This window comes from Mesocricetus auratus, unplaced genomic scaffold (assembly GCF_017639785.1).
Source record: "Mesocricetus auratus isolate SY011 unplaced genomic scaffold, BCM_Maur_2.0 Super-Scaffold_100691, whole genome shotgun sequence".
NCBI classification, from domain to species: domain Eukaryota; kingdom Metazoa; phylum Chordata; class Mammalia; order Rodentia; family Cricetidae; genus Mesocricetus; species Mesocricetus auratus.
The window spans coordinates 51,574,334-51,594,422 of record NW_024429267.1 but is presented as its reverse complement, the minus strand read 5'-3'; the positions used below and the strand labels follow the sequence as shown (position 1 = coordinate 51,594,422).

General features: G+C 45.8%; 1 protein-coding gene across 1 annotated transcript in view; it reads right to left on the bottom strand.

Moving 5' to 3' along the window:
* Dync1li1 (dynein cytoplasmic 1 light intermediate chain 1) overlaps positions 1-19,589 on the bottom strand; it is a 36,146-nt gene extending 16,557 nt beyond the window's left edge. Inside the window, exons 1-2 of the mRNA XM_005075030.4 lie at positions 19,426-19,589; positions 19,169-19,242 (exon numbers count right to left, since the gene is read on the bottom strand). Of these exons, the coding sequence (XP_005075087.1) occupies positions 19,169-19,242; positions 19,426-19,571 (220 nt within the window). The 5' untranslated portion in view covers positions 19,572-19,589. The remainder of the gene's footprint in view (positions 1-19,168; positions 19,243-19,425) is intronic.
* Positions 19,590-20,089: the final 500 nt, after the last annotated feature.

The following is a 20,089-nucleotide window of genomic DNA, read 5'->3' as shown; positions in this document are numbered from 1 at the left end:
AAAAGGAAAAGTCTGTTTTAATTATGATGTGAACCATGGGAAAAGACAGCTCAAGCGGCATCGGCACGAAAGTGGCCCAGCAGAAGAGATGGGCAGCTGCGCCGCTGCAGACAAAGTCTCCACACCAGACTCCCTGCTCCCAGCCCCGCTGCTATGCTATTCTTGCCAAGTCTTGTCCCACTCCGAGTAAATGGTGTCTTCTGTGGGGAGAGTGACAAAGTGGGAGGTCACGGCTTCAGGAAATGCCCCATATACGTCATCCTAGCTTAGTCTCAATCTCAAGAACCTCAGCTGCACTGAGACATCTTTTTTGTTTGTTTAAAGATGAGAGGACAGGCAAGCTTACAAAGTACACCACAAACAGCAGAGGGCAGGGATGGCAACAGAGCCACCGCCCTCTTTTCCGATTTCTAAAAAAATATTTACTTTAAAAATTATGTGTGGCCGGGCGTTGGTGGCGCACGCCTTTAATCCCAGCACTCGGGATGCAGAGGCAGGCGGATCTCTTGTGAGTTCGAGGCCAGGCTGGACCGACAGCCTCCAAAACAGAGAAACCCTGTCTCGTAACCAAAAAAAATAAATAAATAAAAAATAAAAAAAAATAAAAATTATGTGTGTGAGTGTGCATGGTATCTAGAGGCCAAAGAATCTGTCTCCCTGGACATGGAGATACACATAGTTGTGAACCACCGACATGGGTCCTGGGAAACAAACACAGACTCTCAGCAAGAGCAGAGAGGGATCCTCGGGAGGCCAAGGGATCTCCATGAATTCGAGGCCAGTCTGGTCTACAGAGCAAGTGCCAGAATAGGCTCCAAAGCTATACAGAGAAACCCTGTCTTGAAAAATCAAAAGAAAAAAGAAAAAGAAAAAAAGAGCAGATATACTCTCAACCACTGAGCCATTTCTCTAGTACTCTCCATCCCTTCTTTCTGAAAAAAGATCTCACTTATAGCCCAGGTTGGTCTCTAACTGATAGTCTGCTTGTCTCAGCTGGGATTACAGGAATGCTACCACTCTTGACCTGGGGAGTGGCCTGATCATGCCCACAGTGGCTTATTTGACTGGTCAGGACAGGGAACTGGGTTCCATTATTAACTATGAGACATGGGGTTGGGAGAGCATAGAAGAGATAGTAAGCTGGGCAAGAGAAATGAAGAGAAGGAAGATAGAACAGACAAAAGTAGGAAATATCCTTAAAAATATAAAATATTAACAGCACCAGCCTGGTCTACAAGAGCTAGTTCCAGGACAGCCTCCTAAGCCATAGAGAAACCCTGTCTCGAAAAACAAAACAAAACAAAAAAACTATATATCAGGAAAAGTGTATCATTTAAAATTAGCAAATATAGAAAGTTTAAGGACTGGTATGTGACTTGGTTGGTAGTCTCTTGCCCAGCATGAATAAAGCCCTGGGTCTCCTTCCAGCACCACTGTGATAATTTGAATGTAACTGGCCCCCATAATCTCATAGGGAATGGCACTATTAGGAGGTGTGGCTTTGTTGGAGTAGGTATGGCCTTGTTGGAGAAAGTGTGTCACTATGGGAGTGGGTTTTGAGGCCTCTTACGCTTGAGCTATGCTCAGTGTGATACTCAGATCACTTCCTGTTGCCTGCGGGTCAAGATGTAGGGCTCTTAGCTACTTCTCTGAAACCATGTCTGCCTGCATGCCACCATATCCCACTACGATGACAATGGACTAAACCTCTGAATCTGTAAGCCAACCCAATTAAATGTTTCCCTTATAAGAGTTGCCATGGTCATTGTGTCTCTTCACAGCAATAGAAACCCTAAGACAACCATATAAACTTGGTATGATGGTGTGTGTAATCTGGTACTTAGTAGGCAGAGCAAAAGGTTCAGGAGTTCAAGGTCATCCTCAGCTACAGTCTGAGTCTGAGGCCACCCTAGGCTACAGGAAGTTTTGTCTAAATATTTTTCTTCATCTCATTTTTATTATTTTATGTATACAGGTACTATGCCTGCGTGTATGTCTGTGCACAAGGTTCACGTCTACGGAGATGAGATGAGGCTGTCAGAGCCCCTGGAACTAGTTACACATGGTTGGCTGTGAGCTGCCATGTAAGTGATGGGAATTGAAGAGAGGTCTTCTGGAATAGCAGCAGTGCTCTTAACCATCTCTCCAGCCTGTTTTCATTTTCATGTTGAAGAAGAAAGAAGGAGAAGGAGGAAGAGGAGGAAGAAGATGACAATGAAGAAGACGCCCATGTCACAGATCTTCTGAATGACACCTTTATTGCCTGAATGCTGCCGCAAGATCACAGTGGCCACCTGCCTACTGCTCATTTGTTTTTCCTTCCTTCCTTCTTTCCTTCCTTCCTTCCTCTCTCCCTCCTTCCTTCCTTCCCTCCTTCCTTCCCCCCTCTCTCCCTCCTTCTCCTCCTCTCCTCCTTCTGGCTGTCCTGGAACTCACACTATAGAATAGGTTGGCCTCAGACTCAAGAGATCCACCTGCTTCTATCTCCCAAGTTCTGGTGTTAGAAGTGTGCATCCCCATGCCCTATCCACTAGTGTTTCTAATCATGGTGTCAGGAGGAGACAGAGGTGACACAGGAAAAAGAGACAAGAATGAACACACAGGCATATCCAACTCAAAACCAAATATTTCTGGGGGTTTGAGAGATCGCTCAGTGGCTAAAATGACCTGAGCTTGGTTTTCAGCACCCACATCAAGCAGCTCACAGCTATCTGTAACTCCAGTGTGATCCAACAGGCACCAGTGTGTGCGCGCACACACACACTCGTACAATAAACCTAATTAAAGTTTTTTTTGTTTGTTTTTTTTCGAGACAGGGTTTCTCTGTGGCTTTGGAGGCTGTCCTAGAACTCACTTGGCAGACAGAGATCCGCCTGCCTCTGCCTCCCGAGTGCTGGGATTAAAGGCGTGCGCCACCAACGCCCGGCCTAATTAAAGTTTTAAAAAGCAAAGTAACCCAGATGACAAGTGCCTTAGTTAGCTTTCTATTGCTGTAATAAAGATCAATACCAAAAACAACTTTGGTGCGTGCCGGGATTTCACCTAACAGCTTACAGTAGTCATCATGCAGGCAGTCAGGGCAGGAACCTGGAGGCAGGAGCTGAAGCAGGGACCGTGGACTAGTGCTACTTACTGGCCTGTTCTTCCTGCTTTCTTTCTTTTCATTTCATATCTTTATATTTTATTGTATGAATATTTTACTCGAATGCATGTCTGTTCACCATGTGTGTGCCTGCCCTGTGGAGGTCTGAAGAGGATATCAGACCCCCTGCAACAGGAGTTACAGGTTTCTGTGAGCCGTATGGGTGCTGGGAACTGAAGCCGGGTCCCCTGAAAGAGCAGCCGGTGTTTTTAACCTTTGAACCTTCTCTCCATTCCTCTTTGCTCTCTTACAGCCTAGGACCACCTGTGCACGGAAGGCATGGTCCACAGTAGGCGGGGCTTTTCCACATCAATCATCAATCAAAAAAGCATTCCACAGGCCAGGCGGCGGTAGCACACCTTTAATCCTAGCACTCGGGAGGCAGAGGCAGGCAGATGTCTGTGAGTTCGAGGCCAGGCTGGACCGACAGCCTCTAAAACAGAGAAACCCTGTCTCGTAAAACCAAAAAAAAAAAAAAAAAAAAAGCATTCCACAGACTTGTCTACAGGACAGTCTGATGGAAGCATTTTCTCAGTTGCAGTTCCCTCTTCTCTGATGACTCTAGCTTGTGTCAAGTAGAGAAAAAAACTGATGCCAGGCATTGGTGGCACACACCTTTAATCCCAGCACTCGGGAGGCAGAGGCAGGAGGATCTCTGTGAGTTCGAGGCCAACCTGATCTACAGAGTGAGTTCCAGGACAACCCCCAAAACAATACAGAGAAACCCTGTCTCAGGAAAAAAAAAAAAAAAACCTAACTGACACACACCACAAGTGGTGGTACATGCCTATAATCCCAGCACTTACTAGACTGAGGCAATGTATTGAGAGCTTGAAGCTAACCTGGACTACACAGTTAATTCAAAACCAGACTATATATACTATAAGCAAAAGAAGGCACCTCACAACATTCACTACCATATTTCACCTGTAGTTGAAGACTGGTTATTTTCATGAATCATTTTTAATATCTCACTATTAGTAATATAACCATAAATATCAGAAGTTTGACATTATATACATACATATATACATCCATACTTCATACATAATACGTATATACATAATAAATCCGATGGGTATGTTGAAAAGGAATTTGCACTCCATTGTTCATTGCAGCATTATCCACAAGGCCAAGATATGAAACCCAACTATCAGATATGGATAAAGAAAATTCAGTGAAACCAGGCATGGTAGTGCATATCTATAATATCAATATTTAGGATTTGGAGGCAGAAGTGGAAAACCTACCTAAACTTTTATGAGTTTGAAGCCAGCTTAGGCTACATGACAGCCTGCCTCAAAAAGAAGGAGAGAAAGAAAGAAAGAAAGAAAGAAAGAAAGAAAGAAAGAAAGAAAGAAAGAAAGAAAGAAAGAAAGAAGAAACAAATACACAGCAGCTTGCTACAAAGTCATAAAGGAAACCCTGAATTTGTGAAGACAATGAACTCGAGGACACAATGTTAAGTAAGATAAGCCAAGCACAAAAGACAACTTCCCCAGGAATTCCCTCTATATGGAGCTACAGACAAGCCCACAGACCGAGTGTGCAGGGCTGGTTCCAGGATCTGGGAACTGATGGGGCACAGCTCACACAGACCACAGGCAGGTAGAAAGGGAAAGTGGTGTCAGTCGTCTCCTGCACTGCTCTAAGCACCAGGATTTGCAGCAGTTTGCAGTGTGTGGGGACTGCCCAGGGCACACCGAGGCGTCTCATCACAAGACTGGCAACATATGACATGACAAACCATTGCCCAGGGTGCATATGTCCCGTACAGTATGTTGTGCACAGCAAGCATGCATAATTTTACCTAATTAAGAAAAAGAATGTGGCAATTAAATGACTATTCCATGCTACTTCTATGGTATACTATTAAACTAGCCATCAAAACAACAGATTAGGTTAAAAACAGTAATATCTATGTTAATAACAGTAATTCCCATGATAAACCACCATGCTTAAAAGCTGGAAATAAAGCTAACTGCTGCAAAGTAGGATATGTCAAAAGAGTTTGCTGTATCGGTCTTGCAATTTGAATTCTCTCAGCTCTATATAGCACTACGGCATTTAACTTATAGCTCTGAAATTGCTTGAGGGCTGTAAGGAAGAAAATTTCTATCTATCACCTCAGGAGGCTAGAGTAGATTCTCACACTAAAAATAATTTGAATCAGCATGTTAAGAGGAGCTATGGGAAAGCTTAAGAGAACTGTGCCTGTCTATAAACCATGAACTAGAAATAAAGGAAAAGAAAAAAGAAAAAAAATCACTGGGGCAGTGGTGGTATACAACTTTAATTCCAGCACTTGGGAGGGGTTGCAAAGGCAGGTGGATCTCTGTGAGTTCGAGACTAGCCTGGGCTACAAAGTGAGTTCTAGAACAGCCAGGGCTAAACAGAAAAAAACTTGTCTCAAAAGATGAAAAAGAAAAGAAATATAAAACTCCACCTGCCACAGTCACTATCCTAAGAAGAAAGGACACTAGTGATGCTTGGAGTCAGACAGCTTTGCACCTAAGGCAACACTTCAGCCAAACCTTGCAGGATTAATTAACCATGGAGTTAATCATTTCAGGAAGAGAAAACGGGTGCAGAGACCAAGGCAAAGGAAGTGTCCTTCTAACAAGGACAAATAAACACTTGGCACGGTGGCACAGCCTACAATCCCAGCATTGTGTGTGTGGGATCCCAAATTTGAAAACAGCTTGGGCTACGTAAAAAGTAGATCGCCAGGCGTTGGTGGCGCACGCCTTTAATCCCAGCACTCGGGAGGCAGAGGCAGGCTGATCTCTGTGAGTTCGAGGCCAGCCTGGTCTACAAGAGCTAGTTCAAGGACAGCCTCCAAAGCCATAGAGAAACCCTGTCTCAAAAAACCAAAAAAAAAAAAAAAAAAAGGAGATCAAGGGGGCAAGCTTGAGGCTTGAGGCCAGCATGACAGGCTAAGAAAGACAAACTGTCCTCATGATGATGGGGAGCCACCAGCAGTGTAGATGTTTTAGAAAGACCTGGTGGCAGAAGCCAGATGTGTATAAGATTAAGTCTGGGCCGGGCGTTGGTGGCACACGCCTTTCTTTAATCCCAGCACTTGGGAGGCAGAGGCAGGCAGATCTCTGTGAGTTCGAGGCCAGCCTGGTCTACAAGAGCTGGTTCCAGGACAGCCTCCAAAGCCACAAAGAAACCCTGTCTCGAAAAACCAAAAAAAAAAAAAAAAAAAAAAAAAAAGATTACGTCTGGGACAGGCCTAGTAGCACAAGTCTGTACCCACTCAGGAGACTAAGGCAGGAATATTTCAAGTTCAAATCTTGTCCTAATTACAAAGTGAGTTTAAGATCAACCCAGGCAACTGTAGACCCTATCTAAAATAAAAACAAAACTAGAATGGCCAGCAGGAGTAAAGGCACTTGCTACCAAGCCCAACAACCTGAGCTCAGTGCCTGGGAACCACAAGGAGGAAGGAAAAGACAACTGACTCCTCTCAGTTGTCCTCTGACCTCCACACCATGCCAGGGCATGCACACTTATGTGTGTGTGTGGTAAACACATACGTATGAGCGCACTCTCCCACCCCAACCCCAAACAAATTAATTAAAAACAAAAGGAGGGTCGGGCAGTGACGGTGCACACCTTAAACCCCAGCCCTCAAGAGGCAGAGACATGTGGACAGGTGGATCTCTGTGAATTCGAGGCCAGCCTGGTCTACAAAGCTACTCCAAGAAACCGTCTCAAGAAAAAAAAAAAAAAAAAAGAGGACCCTCTACAGTAACAATGACAACAATAATTCTCCACAGAACTCACTAGCACACCTGTGCTGTACTTCATCTCCAAATGGAAGTTACAGAAGGTTGAGTATTTTGACTGTTTTGCTCACTGCCCCACTGCCTAAAAAGTGTGACAAAAGTATCTAGCCATCTCTAGTCTTCCATAGAGTGGCCACTGAAAGGTGCCATCAACTCAGTACTGGCCCTGATTCTTGTGAGTTTCACAAATCCCCTTTCCTATTTTAAAGAATCATTTAGGCTAGATGACATCAGCATGTCTTTAATTTCAGCTCTTGAGAGGCCAGTCTGGTCTACAAAGCAAGTCCTGGGACAGCCAGTGCTGTTATACAGAGAAACCCTGTCTTGAAAAAAAAAAACAAAATTCACTGTTAACTGGTCTCAAAACCAAAATATTGAGAAGCTAGGGCAAAAAGATGACATGATGGGAATGTTAACACATATACTTCCGCAGGCGGATCTCTGTGAGTTCGAGGACAGCCTGGTCTACAGAGTGAGTTCAGGGACAGCCTCCAAAGCCACAGAGAAACCCTGTCTCGAAAAACCAAAAAAAAAAAAAAAAAAAAAAAAACACATATACTTCCATTTCCTAAAATACTTTTTTTTTTTTTTTTTTTGGTTTTTCGAGACAGGGTTTCTCTGTATTGTTTTGGAGGCTATCGGTCCAGCCCAGCCTCGAACTCATAGAGATCCGCCTGCTTCTGCCTCCCGAGTGCTGGGATTAAAGGCTTGTGCCACCACCGCCCGGCTTAAAATACTAATCTTAAAGTAGGTAAACAGACTCTATAAAACTGGGAAATGAGGAGCTGGGCGTTGGTGGCACACACCTTTAATCCCAGCACTCGGGAGGCAGAGGCAGGTGGATCTCACAAGTGAGTTCGAGGCCAGCCTGGTCTACAAAGTGAGTTCCAGGACAGCCTCCAAAGCCACAGAGAAACCCTGCCTCGGGGAAAAAAAAAAAAAAAAAAAAAACCGGGAAATGAGATGAGAGAGATGGGTAGGCAGTTAAGAGCACTTAATGATCTTGCAGAGGACTAGAGTTCAGCTCCCAGCATGCACGTAGGAGGCTTCAACCACCTGTAACTCCAGCACCAGGGATCCAACATTTTCTTGAGGCCTCCAAGGGCATCCATCACATACTGAAGCACATACACACACACATAAAATAAGTAAACTTATGCTGGGTGGTGGTGGCACATTTTTAATCCCAATATTCTAGTGGCAGAGGCAGGTGGATCTCTGTGAGTTCAAGGCCAGCCTGGTCTATAGAGCAAGTTTCAGGACAGCCAGGGCTACACAGGGAAACCCTGCCTAGATAGATAGATAGATAGATAGATAGATAGATAGATAGATAGACAGATAGACAGACAGACAGACAGACAGACACTAATGAGGCATGTAGGAGTGAACCCCACAAAGCTACCCGCCCAACAGGGCGGGGTCAAGGTAGAGATAAAAGGTAGTAAAAGGAAAAGGGGCCTCCCTTTTTTCTCCTGGAAGCCAGCCACGCTTCTAACTCCTGGTATGTGCGACTCTCTCTCTCCCTGATAAATAAATATATTGTTTTTTCCCTATATAGCCTCGTTATAGAGGCAGAGTTGGGATATGACTCAATGGCAGAGAGTTTGCCTCAAGTGCACAAGGCACTGGGTTTGATTTCCAGCAACAGAAAGAGAAACAAATGTAGTTCCATCTTTTTTAAAATTGCGCTTTACACTTACTTATTTTCTGTGTGTGTATATAGGCATATATGCAAAGGTGTACATGTGGAAGTCAGAGGACAACTTGCAGGAGTTGGTTCTCTCCTTCAACCTGTGGTCCCAGGGTTAAACACAGGTCATTAGACTTGAGGGCAAGTACCTGTGCCCACTGAGCCATCTCTCGGGCTTTGTAATGAAATCCTTTTTTTTTTTTAAATGTGCATTGGTGTTTGGCCTTCGAGTATGTCTATGTGAGAGTGTCAGGTTTCCTGGAACTGAAGTTACAGATAGTTCTGAGTCACTATGTAGGTGTTGGGAATTGAACCCGGGTCTTCTGGAAGAGCAGTCAGTGTTCTTAACCACTGAGCCATCTCACAGCCTCCTGTAATTAAATCTTAATGGTCCAAGCAGTACACAGTGGAGTGCACCACAATCCCAGAACTGAGAAGGTACAGGAGGCAGGAGATCTGGAGTTTAGGGACTCACACTGAGTCCCAAGCCAGTCTAGGTTGCCTTGTCTCAAACAACAAAGACGACAAAGCCTCCGTAGGCAGGTGCTCCTTACCATACACAGGACATAAAGGACTTGCTTCTGCAGAGGTCCCAGACAAGAAATTACCCCATTCTTCTCGGGCAGAACTAGCTACTTGCTCACCAAAACAGAAACCCTGTCTTAGGCACTGGAGACCCTTCCTTTACCAGCATTCATGCCAATTACTCACCACCACATTCTCTGTTCATAACGTGTCTCATCTGTACCTGCTTGTCCTGGGCCTTTACCACATCTATTAAAACTGCCCGTGACTCATGCTTACAAAACTTGAGGCCATATGCTGGGCGTGGAGGCACACTCCTTTTATCCCAGCAGAAGCAGGAGGATCCCTCTGAGTGTGAGGCCAGCCTGTTCTTCATAGTAGAGTTCCTATGTAGGCAAACCAAGGTGAAAGCCCTGTAAAGTCAAGAATCCTACAGGGATGATGTTAAAATAAGTTTATCTAAATGTACATCTTTATAAACTAGATTTTCTTAAGGAGAACATGATTTCACTTTTCCTTTTCCTGCAGCATTGGGAACTGACCAAGGACCTCATATACTCTAGGTAGGCAAGCACTCTGCCACTGAGCTACATCCTTAGTCCTAGGAGGCATACTTTAAACTTTCTTTAAAACAAAAGAAAGCTGGGTGTGGTCCCACTCCCCTGTAATTCCTCTGGAGACAAAAGCAAGAGGGTCCCAAGTTTGACGTCAGCCTGGACTACATATGGAGGCTCTGTCTTCCAAGGTGGGGACGGGAAAAGAAGAAAGTGTGCCTGGATGAATACTATTATAATAGTTATTTTCATGTCCACATACAGATGGATGCTGGAAACTTTTAATGTAAATGGCTAGAAAATCAATTGAAGCTACAGGCCACATAGGTCCCACACATAGTCTTTTATAAAAGTCTAATCACATGTAGTGTGCAGGGAGGCTGCTTCTCTGCTTCCACTTTGCATGTCCTGAAGACCAAACTCAAAGCATCAGCCTTGTTACAAGCTGAGCCGCCTCACTGCCCCTCCCCCTGTAGCTTTAAAACCAAAAAAAAAAAAAAAAACAGAAACAAAAGTCATTCTTAGGTTGTTGGCCATTCAAAATCGCCATGGACAATCCCCAAATGTCAGCTGGGCTGGGAACTGCTTCGCCCTAGCCAAGTTTAAGAGCCTGAGGGAGGGAAGAGCCTTGTCTGACCACACATGAGCAAAGGTGCTGGGGCTTGTTGGTCACTGCTACAGACTACAGTGACACTCTCTCTCCATGTGAGTAAGCCTGCATTCCATGTTGTCTGTCCACACGCTGCTCACATAAGCCACTCACAAGACCCAGCACCTACCAGACTTCAGTTTCCTCTAAAGCAACCACAGCTATCACTTCTTATACCTCAGTGCAAATGTAAAACACAAAGAGGGGGAGGGGCTGGAGAGATGGCTCAGAGGTTAAGAGCACTGGCTGCTCTTCCAGAGGTCTGGAGTTCAATTCCTAACAACTACATGGTGGCTCACAACCATCTATAATGACATGTGGTGCCCTCTTCTGGCCTTCAGGCATACATGCAGGCAGAATACTATATACATGAATAAATAAATCTTTAAAAAAAAAAAAAAACAGAAAAACCAAAGGGCTCACAAAGATCTCTCAAGATCTACAAGATCACCAGAAGTGTGTGAGGACAAATGTGTGCTGTTGGTGCTTTATAAAGTTCCTGAAAGATGATCTCTAATCAACAAAGAGATGTGGTACTAAAATTACTCTTAGTATATATTAGTTTATTGTAGAGGGGGAGGATGCATGTGCCGTGGCGTGTGTGTGGTGTCAGGGACTTGGTTCTTTCCTTCCACCATGTGGATGCCAGGGATCTAACCCAGGTCATCATCAGGCTTGACAACAGGAGCTTTTACACACTGAGCCTTCTCACCGGCACATATTAAGATACTTTGTAACATCAATTTACAGATGAAGAATGTGAAGATTTGAATGTGACCTCTGTGACATCCCATCACCAGCTGTGTGAATCTGAACTTTCAGGGACCATGTCCACAGTGGTGGACTAAAATTCTGCTACTATTATTATTCGCTGTATCCGTGACATTTTAAGAATGAAACTCCTAGCCGGGCGTTGGTGGCACACGCCTTTTATCCCAGCACTTGGGAGGCAGAGGCAGTGGATCTCTGTGAGTTCCAGGCCAGCCTGGTCTACAGAGAGAGTTCCAGGACAGCCTCCAAAACAATACAGAGAAACCCTGTCTGAAAAACAAAAACAAAAAAACAAAAAACAAAAAAAGAATGAATGAAACTCCTGTAGGACCACCAGCAGTACTTTAAAAAGAACATTATGAAAACATGAAGCAGGTGACAGTGAGAAGCCACACACAGCATGTGATGTAACTGCTATCCCAAACACTAAAGCATAGCACTGTTCCAGGGTTTCACAGAAGTTACTGCACACCACGCTCACAAAGCTAGAAAGTGGACAGTACTGAATTCTTTTTTCTCTGTCATCTCTTTTGCCGAGACACTACTCCTGCTTAGCATAGGTTTGGTGCTACACACCTTCTCTGCAGAGCTTTGACTGGTATCTCCACACCACTGATAGATACATCAGGGCACACAACCTGCCATATAAAAACAAGATTCAACTTTATTTGATCTTGCATGATATAACATAAACCAGCACGTTTCACCTGAAAGTTCTAGTGACAAGAGACTATCTGGGAACTCCTTATGTAACCAGGCTGACCTTGAACTCACAGAGATCTACCTGCTTCTGCATCCTAAGGGCTGGTGTGCACCTCCACGCACAGCCTCACAGGGGATCTTCATGCAGCTACTTTTGGCTCAGATCTTCCACTTAGCCCTCCACAGATTACGTGGAGGGTCCAGAGGGATGCCTCTGACCTGCTCCCGTCTCTCAGTGGGCATCTCCCTTGTTGGTGAGGTACAGTGGGAACAGGTTGTTCCCAGCAGACTTGGTGCCATGAGGAAACTTTTATGCACACCTGTTCAGACTAAATGTTCAGAAGCATCAAGGAGTATCCTCCTCAGAGCAAAATGACAAAGCCAATTCTGAACACTGAGGAAACTGTGAATCCTGAGACACAAAGCCCTTGTCTGTAAAACAGCAGAAACACTACACAACACATCTCTGGGAGAACTTCAGCACAAGCAGCTGGTTTAACAGGGTAGTTCCCACCACTTAGCAATCCCCATCACATGAAAACAGTAGAACCTATTATTCTCAGTTATTTTTCTGACTCTCACAGACTGATTAAAAGAGAATTAGAAATCAGTTTAATTCAATAAACACTAAGGCCAATAAATGCTGGTCCCAATGGCTCACCAGCTCCTCTGCTCCACAGGTCAAAGTCCCACTGAACTAAAGGACTTTATCAGCAGCTATGGTATGCACTTAGCAGTGCCACTCGTAGGAGTTTATCCCAAAGATAATACTGGGTACATGGAAAGTAACATGTAACAATGACCTATAATCAAGCATAATTACAATACAATCAAATATACCATTATTCAATAAGGAAGATAAAAGGTGGGATGGTGAGGTAGCCGAGTTTGATCTCTGGACCCACACAGTACTGGAGGGGTTTCCCATGTGGAGACCCCTGCAGACTTTCTGGGAGCTTTAGCTTCATTATCAACCAGACTGATGTCGCATGCTCAAGCATAGCGCTCTGCTAGGCCTTCGGTCATCACAGAGATGTGCAAATACGTTAGCATACATGAACTAATTCAAGGGCTTCATTTAATGACTAGTACTTCCAACAAATACCTCCTTCCATGCAGTTTAGAAATGTTTTGTAGAAAAACATGTCATAGCCTGTTTCTTATGTTGTTCCTATTGTTTTAACTCATTTCTTCATTATTTTTTATCTCAAACTAAACTCCTTAGTCTACAAAATGCTAAGATCATAAATAGGAAACACAAAACTTGGTTGTGATGTAACATCTTTTAACAAATAATAATAAAAAAGGTTGTCAATTTTCAAACTGAAAAGTGTAAGGCGAAACTAACTCAACAAAGTTGTCCTCACTCCACACCACACACATAATACATATTTAAATGCATATTCATATAAATAATTTATATGACATATAGTTTTGGGGAGGTGTATTGTTTTGTTTCCGATAAGACCTCACTCTGTTGCCCTGAAACTCACTCTGTAGACCAGGTTGGCCTCAGTCACAGAGATCTGCCTGCCTCTGCCTTCCAAGTGCTGGGATTTAAAGGAATGTGCCACCATGCCTGGCAGTTGGCTTCATTTTTTTTAACATTTTATTTTTCTTTCTCTGGCATGAAACATGCACAACTTTTAAGTTAGTGACTTCCAACTTCAAAGGTTTTTAGACAATGTCTTCTGGTTCTTTTAATACCATGAAGTATGAAATTATCTCAATGTATAGGTCAGGAGGTAGTGTCCACAATGCTTCAGCTTCCAAAGGCAGGAAGGGAATCTACTCCCAGCTGCCTGGCCTCGAGGGGGACTCCTTCCACCAGACCTGAGATACCTCAGCGTTTCTCAGCAAGTACTCACACCTGTCCACTGTCCTTCACCCAGAACCTCCTCCCCAGTCGCTTCCAGCAACAGTTTCTCACGGGTGCTGCTTCACGCAGACATTTCATGGACTTGTGTTACTCTGTCGTCCCCCCATAGGACTTTACAAGCTCCTGGAGGGCAGAAGGGGGGAATCTCAGCCCAGTTTTCCTTGGATGATTCTGCACAGTGTAACTCTAAAACTGCTGAAGAAATGAATACAGAGGTATTCTATTAAGCAAGAGAAGACAGGCTTGCCCATCAATGCAGGGCTTTTTTGTTTGGCTTTTTAAAGTTTCTTTGAAACAAGCCCCATGTAGTCCAGGCTGAACTCTAACTCACTATGTAATGGGGATGACTCTAAATTCCCAATTCTCTTGCCTCCACCACCAAGTACTGGGGTTATGTGCCACCATGTCCAGCTACTTTCCTGAATGTTCAAAGTGCTTTGGCTGGAATTCTCTTTCGGTGGACTTCACTCCAGCTGAAAAGCCATTTTACCAGTCTATATCTATCACTATTGAAGCTCTGCTTTCTGTTTCTGACAATAGCACTGGGGAAAATGTATCTACTACTCTTAATTTTTTTTTTTTTGGTTTTTTCGAGACAGGGTTTCTCTGTGGCTTTGGAGGCTGTCCTGGAACTCACTTTGTAGACCAGGCTGGCCTCGAACTCACAGAGATCCGCCTGCCTCTGCCTCCCAAGTGCTGGGATTAAAGGTGTGCGCCACCAACGCCTGGCTTACTCTTAATTCTTAAGTCTCTACTCAACCATACTGAGAGTTAATTCATCATTCATGCAACACATACTCACTGAGTATCTACTATGTCAAATACCATAACCCATTCAATAAAACCTCCATTAACTGTCATCTTTGCTTAGGGATAAAACTATGGCAACAAAGGGATTATAGGAACTTACCAATTTCAGATCATAGACCAAAACTAGCCTGTTGCCTATTTCTACAAATAAAGATTTATTGAAACACTACTTTGTTTCATTCGTGCATGTATTATCTGTGGCTGTTTGGGGACTAAAGAGCAGAACTGAGGAGTTGCAAGAGACTACACAGCTCACAAAGCACACATCACTTAGTATCTGATCCTATACAGAAAACTTGACTGGCCCTGACTTTTTGTTTCTTTCCCAAGACAGGGTTTCTCTGTGTAGCCCTAGCTTTCCTAGAACTCACTTTATAGACCAGGGTGGTCTTGAACTCACAAAGATCCACCTGCCTCTGCCTCCTAGTGCTGGAATTAAAGGCGTGCACCACCACCAGCCCTGACTATTTTAAGATAACAATATGCCATTTGATCCTCATAACATTTTGAATTTGGTGTATTTTTCAATAGTAACATACGAAACACATAATTTTATGCTAATCGCTGGGCGTTGGTGGCACACGCCTTTAATCCCAGCACTCGGGAGGCAGAGGCAGGCGGATCTCTGTGAGTTCGAGGTCAGGATGGACCGATAGCCTCCAAAACGATACAGCGAAACCCTGTCTCGTAAAAAACCAAAAAAAAAAAAAAAAAAAAAGAGTCAGGGGCTCAGGATCACCTCAGTGCTAAGTGCCTACCTATTACTCGTGAAGCTCCAGTTCAATCCCTACTACCCACCTCACCCACTAGGGGAGGAGAAAGACACAGACACAGGAAGGACGATCCAGTGCTGTCAGTCTTTCTGGACTTCACTGTGAGCCAGGCCCAGCTAGACTAAAGGTTGCCTATCCACAAGTGTCATGGCCAGTTATATCCCTCAATGAGCCACATCCCAAAGCCCAATAAGTACTTGGGTTTTCTTCATCTTTTCCCGCTAGGTTGTTTGTTGCTGTTTTTATGAGTTGTTTTTGTTTGTTTGTTTATGTTTTGTTTATGTTTATGAGCTTTTAGCCTGCACATGTGTATGTGCCCCACTTGTGTGCCTGGTGAGGAGCCAGAAGAGGGCATCAGATCTCCTGGACCTGGAATTACAGGTTGTGAGCCACCATGTGGTCCTGGGCCCTCTGCAAGAGCAAATGCTCTTGACTGCTGAGCCAGCTCTGCAGCCCCTTGCTCTCAGTTTGCTTTGTTTCTGGATTGTTGTTGTGTCTTACTTTGTAACTGGGAATGGCTTTGCTTTCACTCCTGCCTGAATCTCCAAATACTGGGACAACAGGCACTTATCACCTATCATCCAGCTTCTGTTTAAAGACAGGTCTCCCTATACAGCTCCTGAATTTGTGTTTCTCGCGCTGTAGCCTTTAGCCATTAAGACCACATTTTTTCCTTTAAATAATTACTGGTATTTTGGGTCATAAATAACCATTGAGTAGTAAGAGTTTTGTATATAGCCGGGCGTTGGTGGCGCACACCTTTAATCCCAGCACTCGGGAGGCAGAGGCATGTGGATCTCTGTGAGTTCGAGGCCAGCCTGGTCTACAAGAGCTAGTTCCAGGACAGCCACCAAAGCCACAGAGAAACCCTGTCTCGAAAAAACCAAAAAAAAAAAAAAAAAAAAAAAAAAAAGAGTTTTGTATATGGCATTGTCTTCCTTGAAGGGACTTCAATCCAGTTGGAAAGTTATACCAGTGCCACACCACAGGACCCTTAACAATAGTATGAGCTTGGAGAACCTACTCAACTGTATCTAAATCCCATCACCTCGTCTATAAATTGGTGCTACCATCTACCCTCCAGATCAGGCGACAGAACTGTAGATGAGATGTGTATGAAAATGTTTTTGAGATATCTCAGTGGTTAAGAGCACACAGTGGGCCGGGCGGTGGTGGCGCACGCCTTTAATCCCAGCACTCGGGAGGCAGAGGCAGGCGGATCTCTGTGAGTTCGAGGCCAGGCTGGTCCGACAGCCTCCAAAACAATACAGAGAAACCCTGTATCATTAAAAAAAAAAAAAAAAGAGCACACAGTGGGGCTGGAGAGGTGGCTCAGAGGTTAAGAGCACTGACTGCTCTTCCAGAGAGAGGCCCTGAGTTCAATTCCCAGCAACCACATGGTGGCTCACAACCATCTGTAATGAGATTTTGTGCCCTCTTCTGTCATCTGGGAATATATGCAGACAGAACACCATATGCATAATAAATAAATCTTTAAAAGCAAGAGAGAGAGAGAGAGAGAGAGAGAGCACAGTGCTCTTGCTGAGGACCTGAGTTCGAATCACAGCATCCACATCAGGCAGCTTACAACTGCCTGTAACCCCAGCTCCAGGGGAATCTGATACCTCTGCATGCATATGTATATAACCCTCCCACCACACACACACACACACACACACACACACACACACACACACACACACACACACGCACACACACACACAAAGCAAATACTTTTGATAATCCTTGACATGTAGCTGGGACTCTCATCCTACTGCAGGAAAGGTCAAGTACTGAGCTCAGGATTAAGCTGTGGCTATGTATGCAGGGTAGCTATTCCAGGGGTTCAGGCAAAGGCCTGTAGCAGCCCTCTTACTGGACTGTTTCTGAAATACAAAGCCTTGTTAGCAGACTCAGATTTCTCTTTTCTTTGAACAGAGACTCCAAAACAGCACCTCACTCAGGAATGACGTATTAGAGCCAAGCGCCTACCTCCTGGCCTGCCTGACAGCCTCCAACTCCTAACAAAGACAACTGGACACCTACTGTATTTCCTTCCTCAACCGCCACAGATTGAACACTGCCGTAATAGTTGATAATTAAATAGCTCTAAGAACTCTTTAGAGGAATTTTGGAAAAGTAACTGTATTTTTGCATAAAGTGTCTAAAAATCAATGATTGCTTTTCCCAAAGCTGAAAAGGACTCAGGAAAACGCTAATAGTACTGAAAGAAAAACATGACATTCAAGCTTATATAACGACACCAGACGGAGCTTTCTGAACTAGTAAGTTCGTAAGAAAGAAAACCTAGCCTAGGTAGAGGTGATGCAGAGTGGATCCTCCAAGTCCACCACGTCTTATGATCCAGAAAACACCGGACAGGAACAAGACTAACGCTTTTTATTGATGAGATTGGAACGAAAAGAAATCTATCTAACACATAGCTAAAACAGAATCCACTTCAAGGTGGTCATACAGTCTTAAGTTCCTGTAGCAATTAGTAGTAATCTGTCTACATTAGCAATTAAAGACTTTCTCTGGAACTGGTTTGGTTTCGCTGCTTTGGGACCCTACTTTATCTCTGCCCTATCGATATTACTTATGTAGGCAGTGATGCTGTCTTGTTTTTAACTGGGCACACCCCAATGGGAGCAGCAGACACAACAGCAACTCTAATTCACTTGTTAAAGTCTTCTCGGGAGTGTTTAGTTATCCAGTCAAGCCATAGCTTAGTCTTCCCGGCCTGGCTTCCCACCGTGCCTCATTTGACCCTCCCACAATTCCAGGAGGCAGCCACAGTTATTTCCACGGCTCTCATTTGAAAGATGAAGGAAGCCAGGTTTACAGACTTCTATCGACTTGCCTAAGATCACACGGTTTGTATGTGGCAGGAGCTATCTCCACATGACGCCTTCAATAACACGAAAACCAAGGTAAGGTACAAAGCTCATCTTTCCAACTAGCTGGACCACAGCTTTATTCAACACAAAGACAGGAGGTCATAGAAAACGAGTCATTTCTTCCTACCTACCCATTCACAGTCAACTGTGGAGCCTCGCAGGTAGCAATCCCTAGGCACACATAACAAAAACTCTTCAGTCTAAAATTCAAGAGTCTTGAGACACCCACATCGACGTTTTACAATATAGCTGTAATCTTATTATACACTCCAATATCTTGCATATTTAAAAAAAGCGAGAAATTTCTCCCGGAGCTAGAAAAAAAAACTTGCAAAACTGTGAGGCTGGGATTGTCTTGCTGCCCTTCGGTCCTCTATCCCCATTTCCAGCCAGTAGAGATAAAAATACCTAAGAGAAGGGGAGAGACATGCCTCCCTTATTCTAGCCATTCGGCTGAAGGGACTAAATGGGAAGGCTGTTCTACTGCCCTTTACAAATTTCAGAGTTATTAGGTGACAGTTAAAAAGGCAACTGCAACCCGAGTACACAGTGCCGGGAGAATGTTGATTCAAATAACACCCATCACGACCCAGTCTCTGGCTCCTGTCAGTTAAACAAAAGAGTCAGCTATTAAATATTAATGGCATGCATTTGCGCTGGAGCCCTCCTGCTACCAATCTCTGTTATGAAAGGAAAAACTGTCCCGGTTCGTCTATGTAGACCCTCAGACCACTAGGATTCCCTCGGATCCTAGTTCTGTTCATCCGGTCTCTCCCAGGGGGAGATGACAGGGCCACCCCACAACCCAGGGAGGAGAAAAGACGGGAGGGTCCAAGCCTGGAGGACCGGAGTCCCCTTGTCCCCCAGCTGTCAGCCGCAGGCCGGGAGGCGGGGCGCGGCCGGGCCCGCTGTCCGCACAAAGGGAGTGGGCGAGCGGATGGGTGAGCCGGCATCCCCGGCTCCGGCGGAGACCACTTACCCAGCAGCAGCACGTTCTTCCCGGCCGGGAGCTTGGAGCGCGAGCGCGTGGAGACCTCGCTGAGGATGCAGGACCTAACGGGGAGGAGAGCAAGGCGCAAGCTGAGGCCGGGCCCGGGCGAGGACGGGAACCGCCGGCCCGGGCTCCCGGGAGGCCCCGCCCGACTCCCCTGCTCCCGCGGGGCTCAGGGATCCCGGAGGCGTCCGCCCCGGCGAGGCGATAACCCGCGGGGGACCAGAGAGGGGTGCGGTCGTTACCAGAGGTTCTGTCCGTCCTCGTCGTCGCCCGGCGCGGGGCCGCCGCTGCCCGACGCCAGCTCGTGGGCCAGGGGCCCGCTGGCGTAAGTGGAGGCTAGCCCGGGTGGAGAAGAACCGAACGAGCCGACTCGCCCCACGGCCGCCATCTTGGTCGGGAATCACACCACTCCCGACAGGGCTGAGAGAGCGGGGCGGCGGCGGCGGCGGCGGCGGCGGCGGCGGCGGAGGAGGAGGAGGAGGAGGAGGGAACCCGGATATGGGCGTTCGGGGTTCTGGCGCTGACCGCGCCTGCGGGGGCGGGGACCAAGCCCGGGGGCCGGGTCTAAGACGGGGCTGCCGGAGGAGCGGGACGCCGCTGCGCATGCTCGGAAGTCCAGGTCCGCGGAACTGCGCGTGCGCAGCCTGGTTTACTCCTTTGCTTTGTGGCGGCGAGGCTTTTTCCCTGGGTCTCCCCGAGCTGAAACGCTGCCCTACGTGCATCACCTGTCTCCCCGGCTGCCGAGGCAGGGCGGGCAGGATGGGTCGGGTGAGCGGCACAGCCGCCCACCCTTCAGCGGGGCGGTTACCTGGGACCGGCGTGAACCCTGCGCTGCCCACCATTCAGTCGGTCCAAGCGGGATCCGCAGCGTTAACCGCGCCCAGGTACAAACCGGCTGTCCCTGTC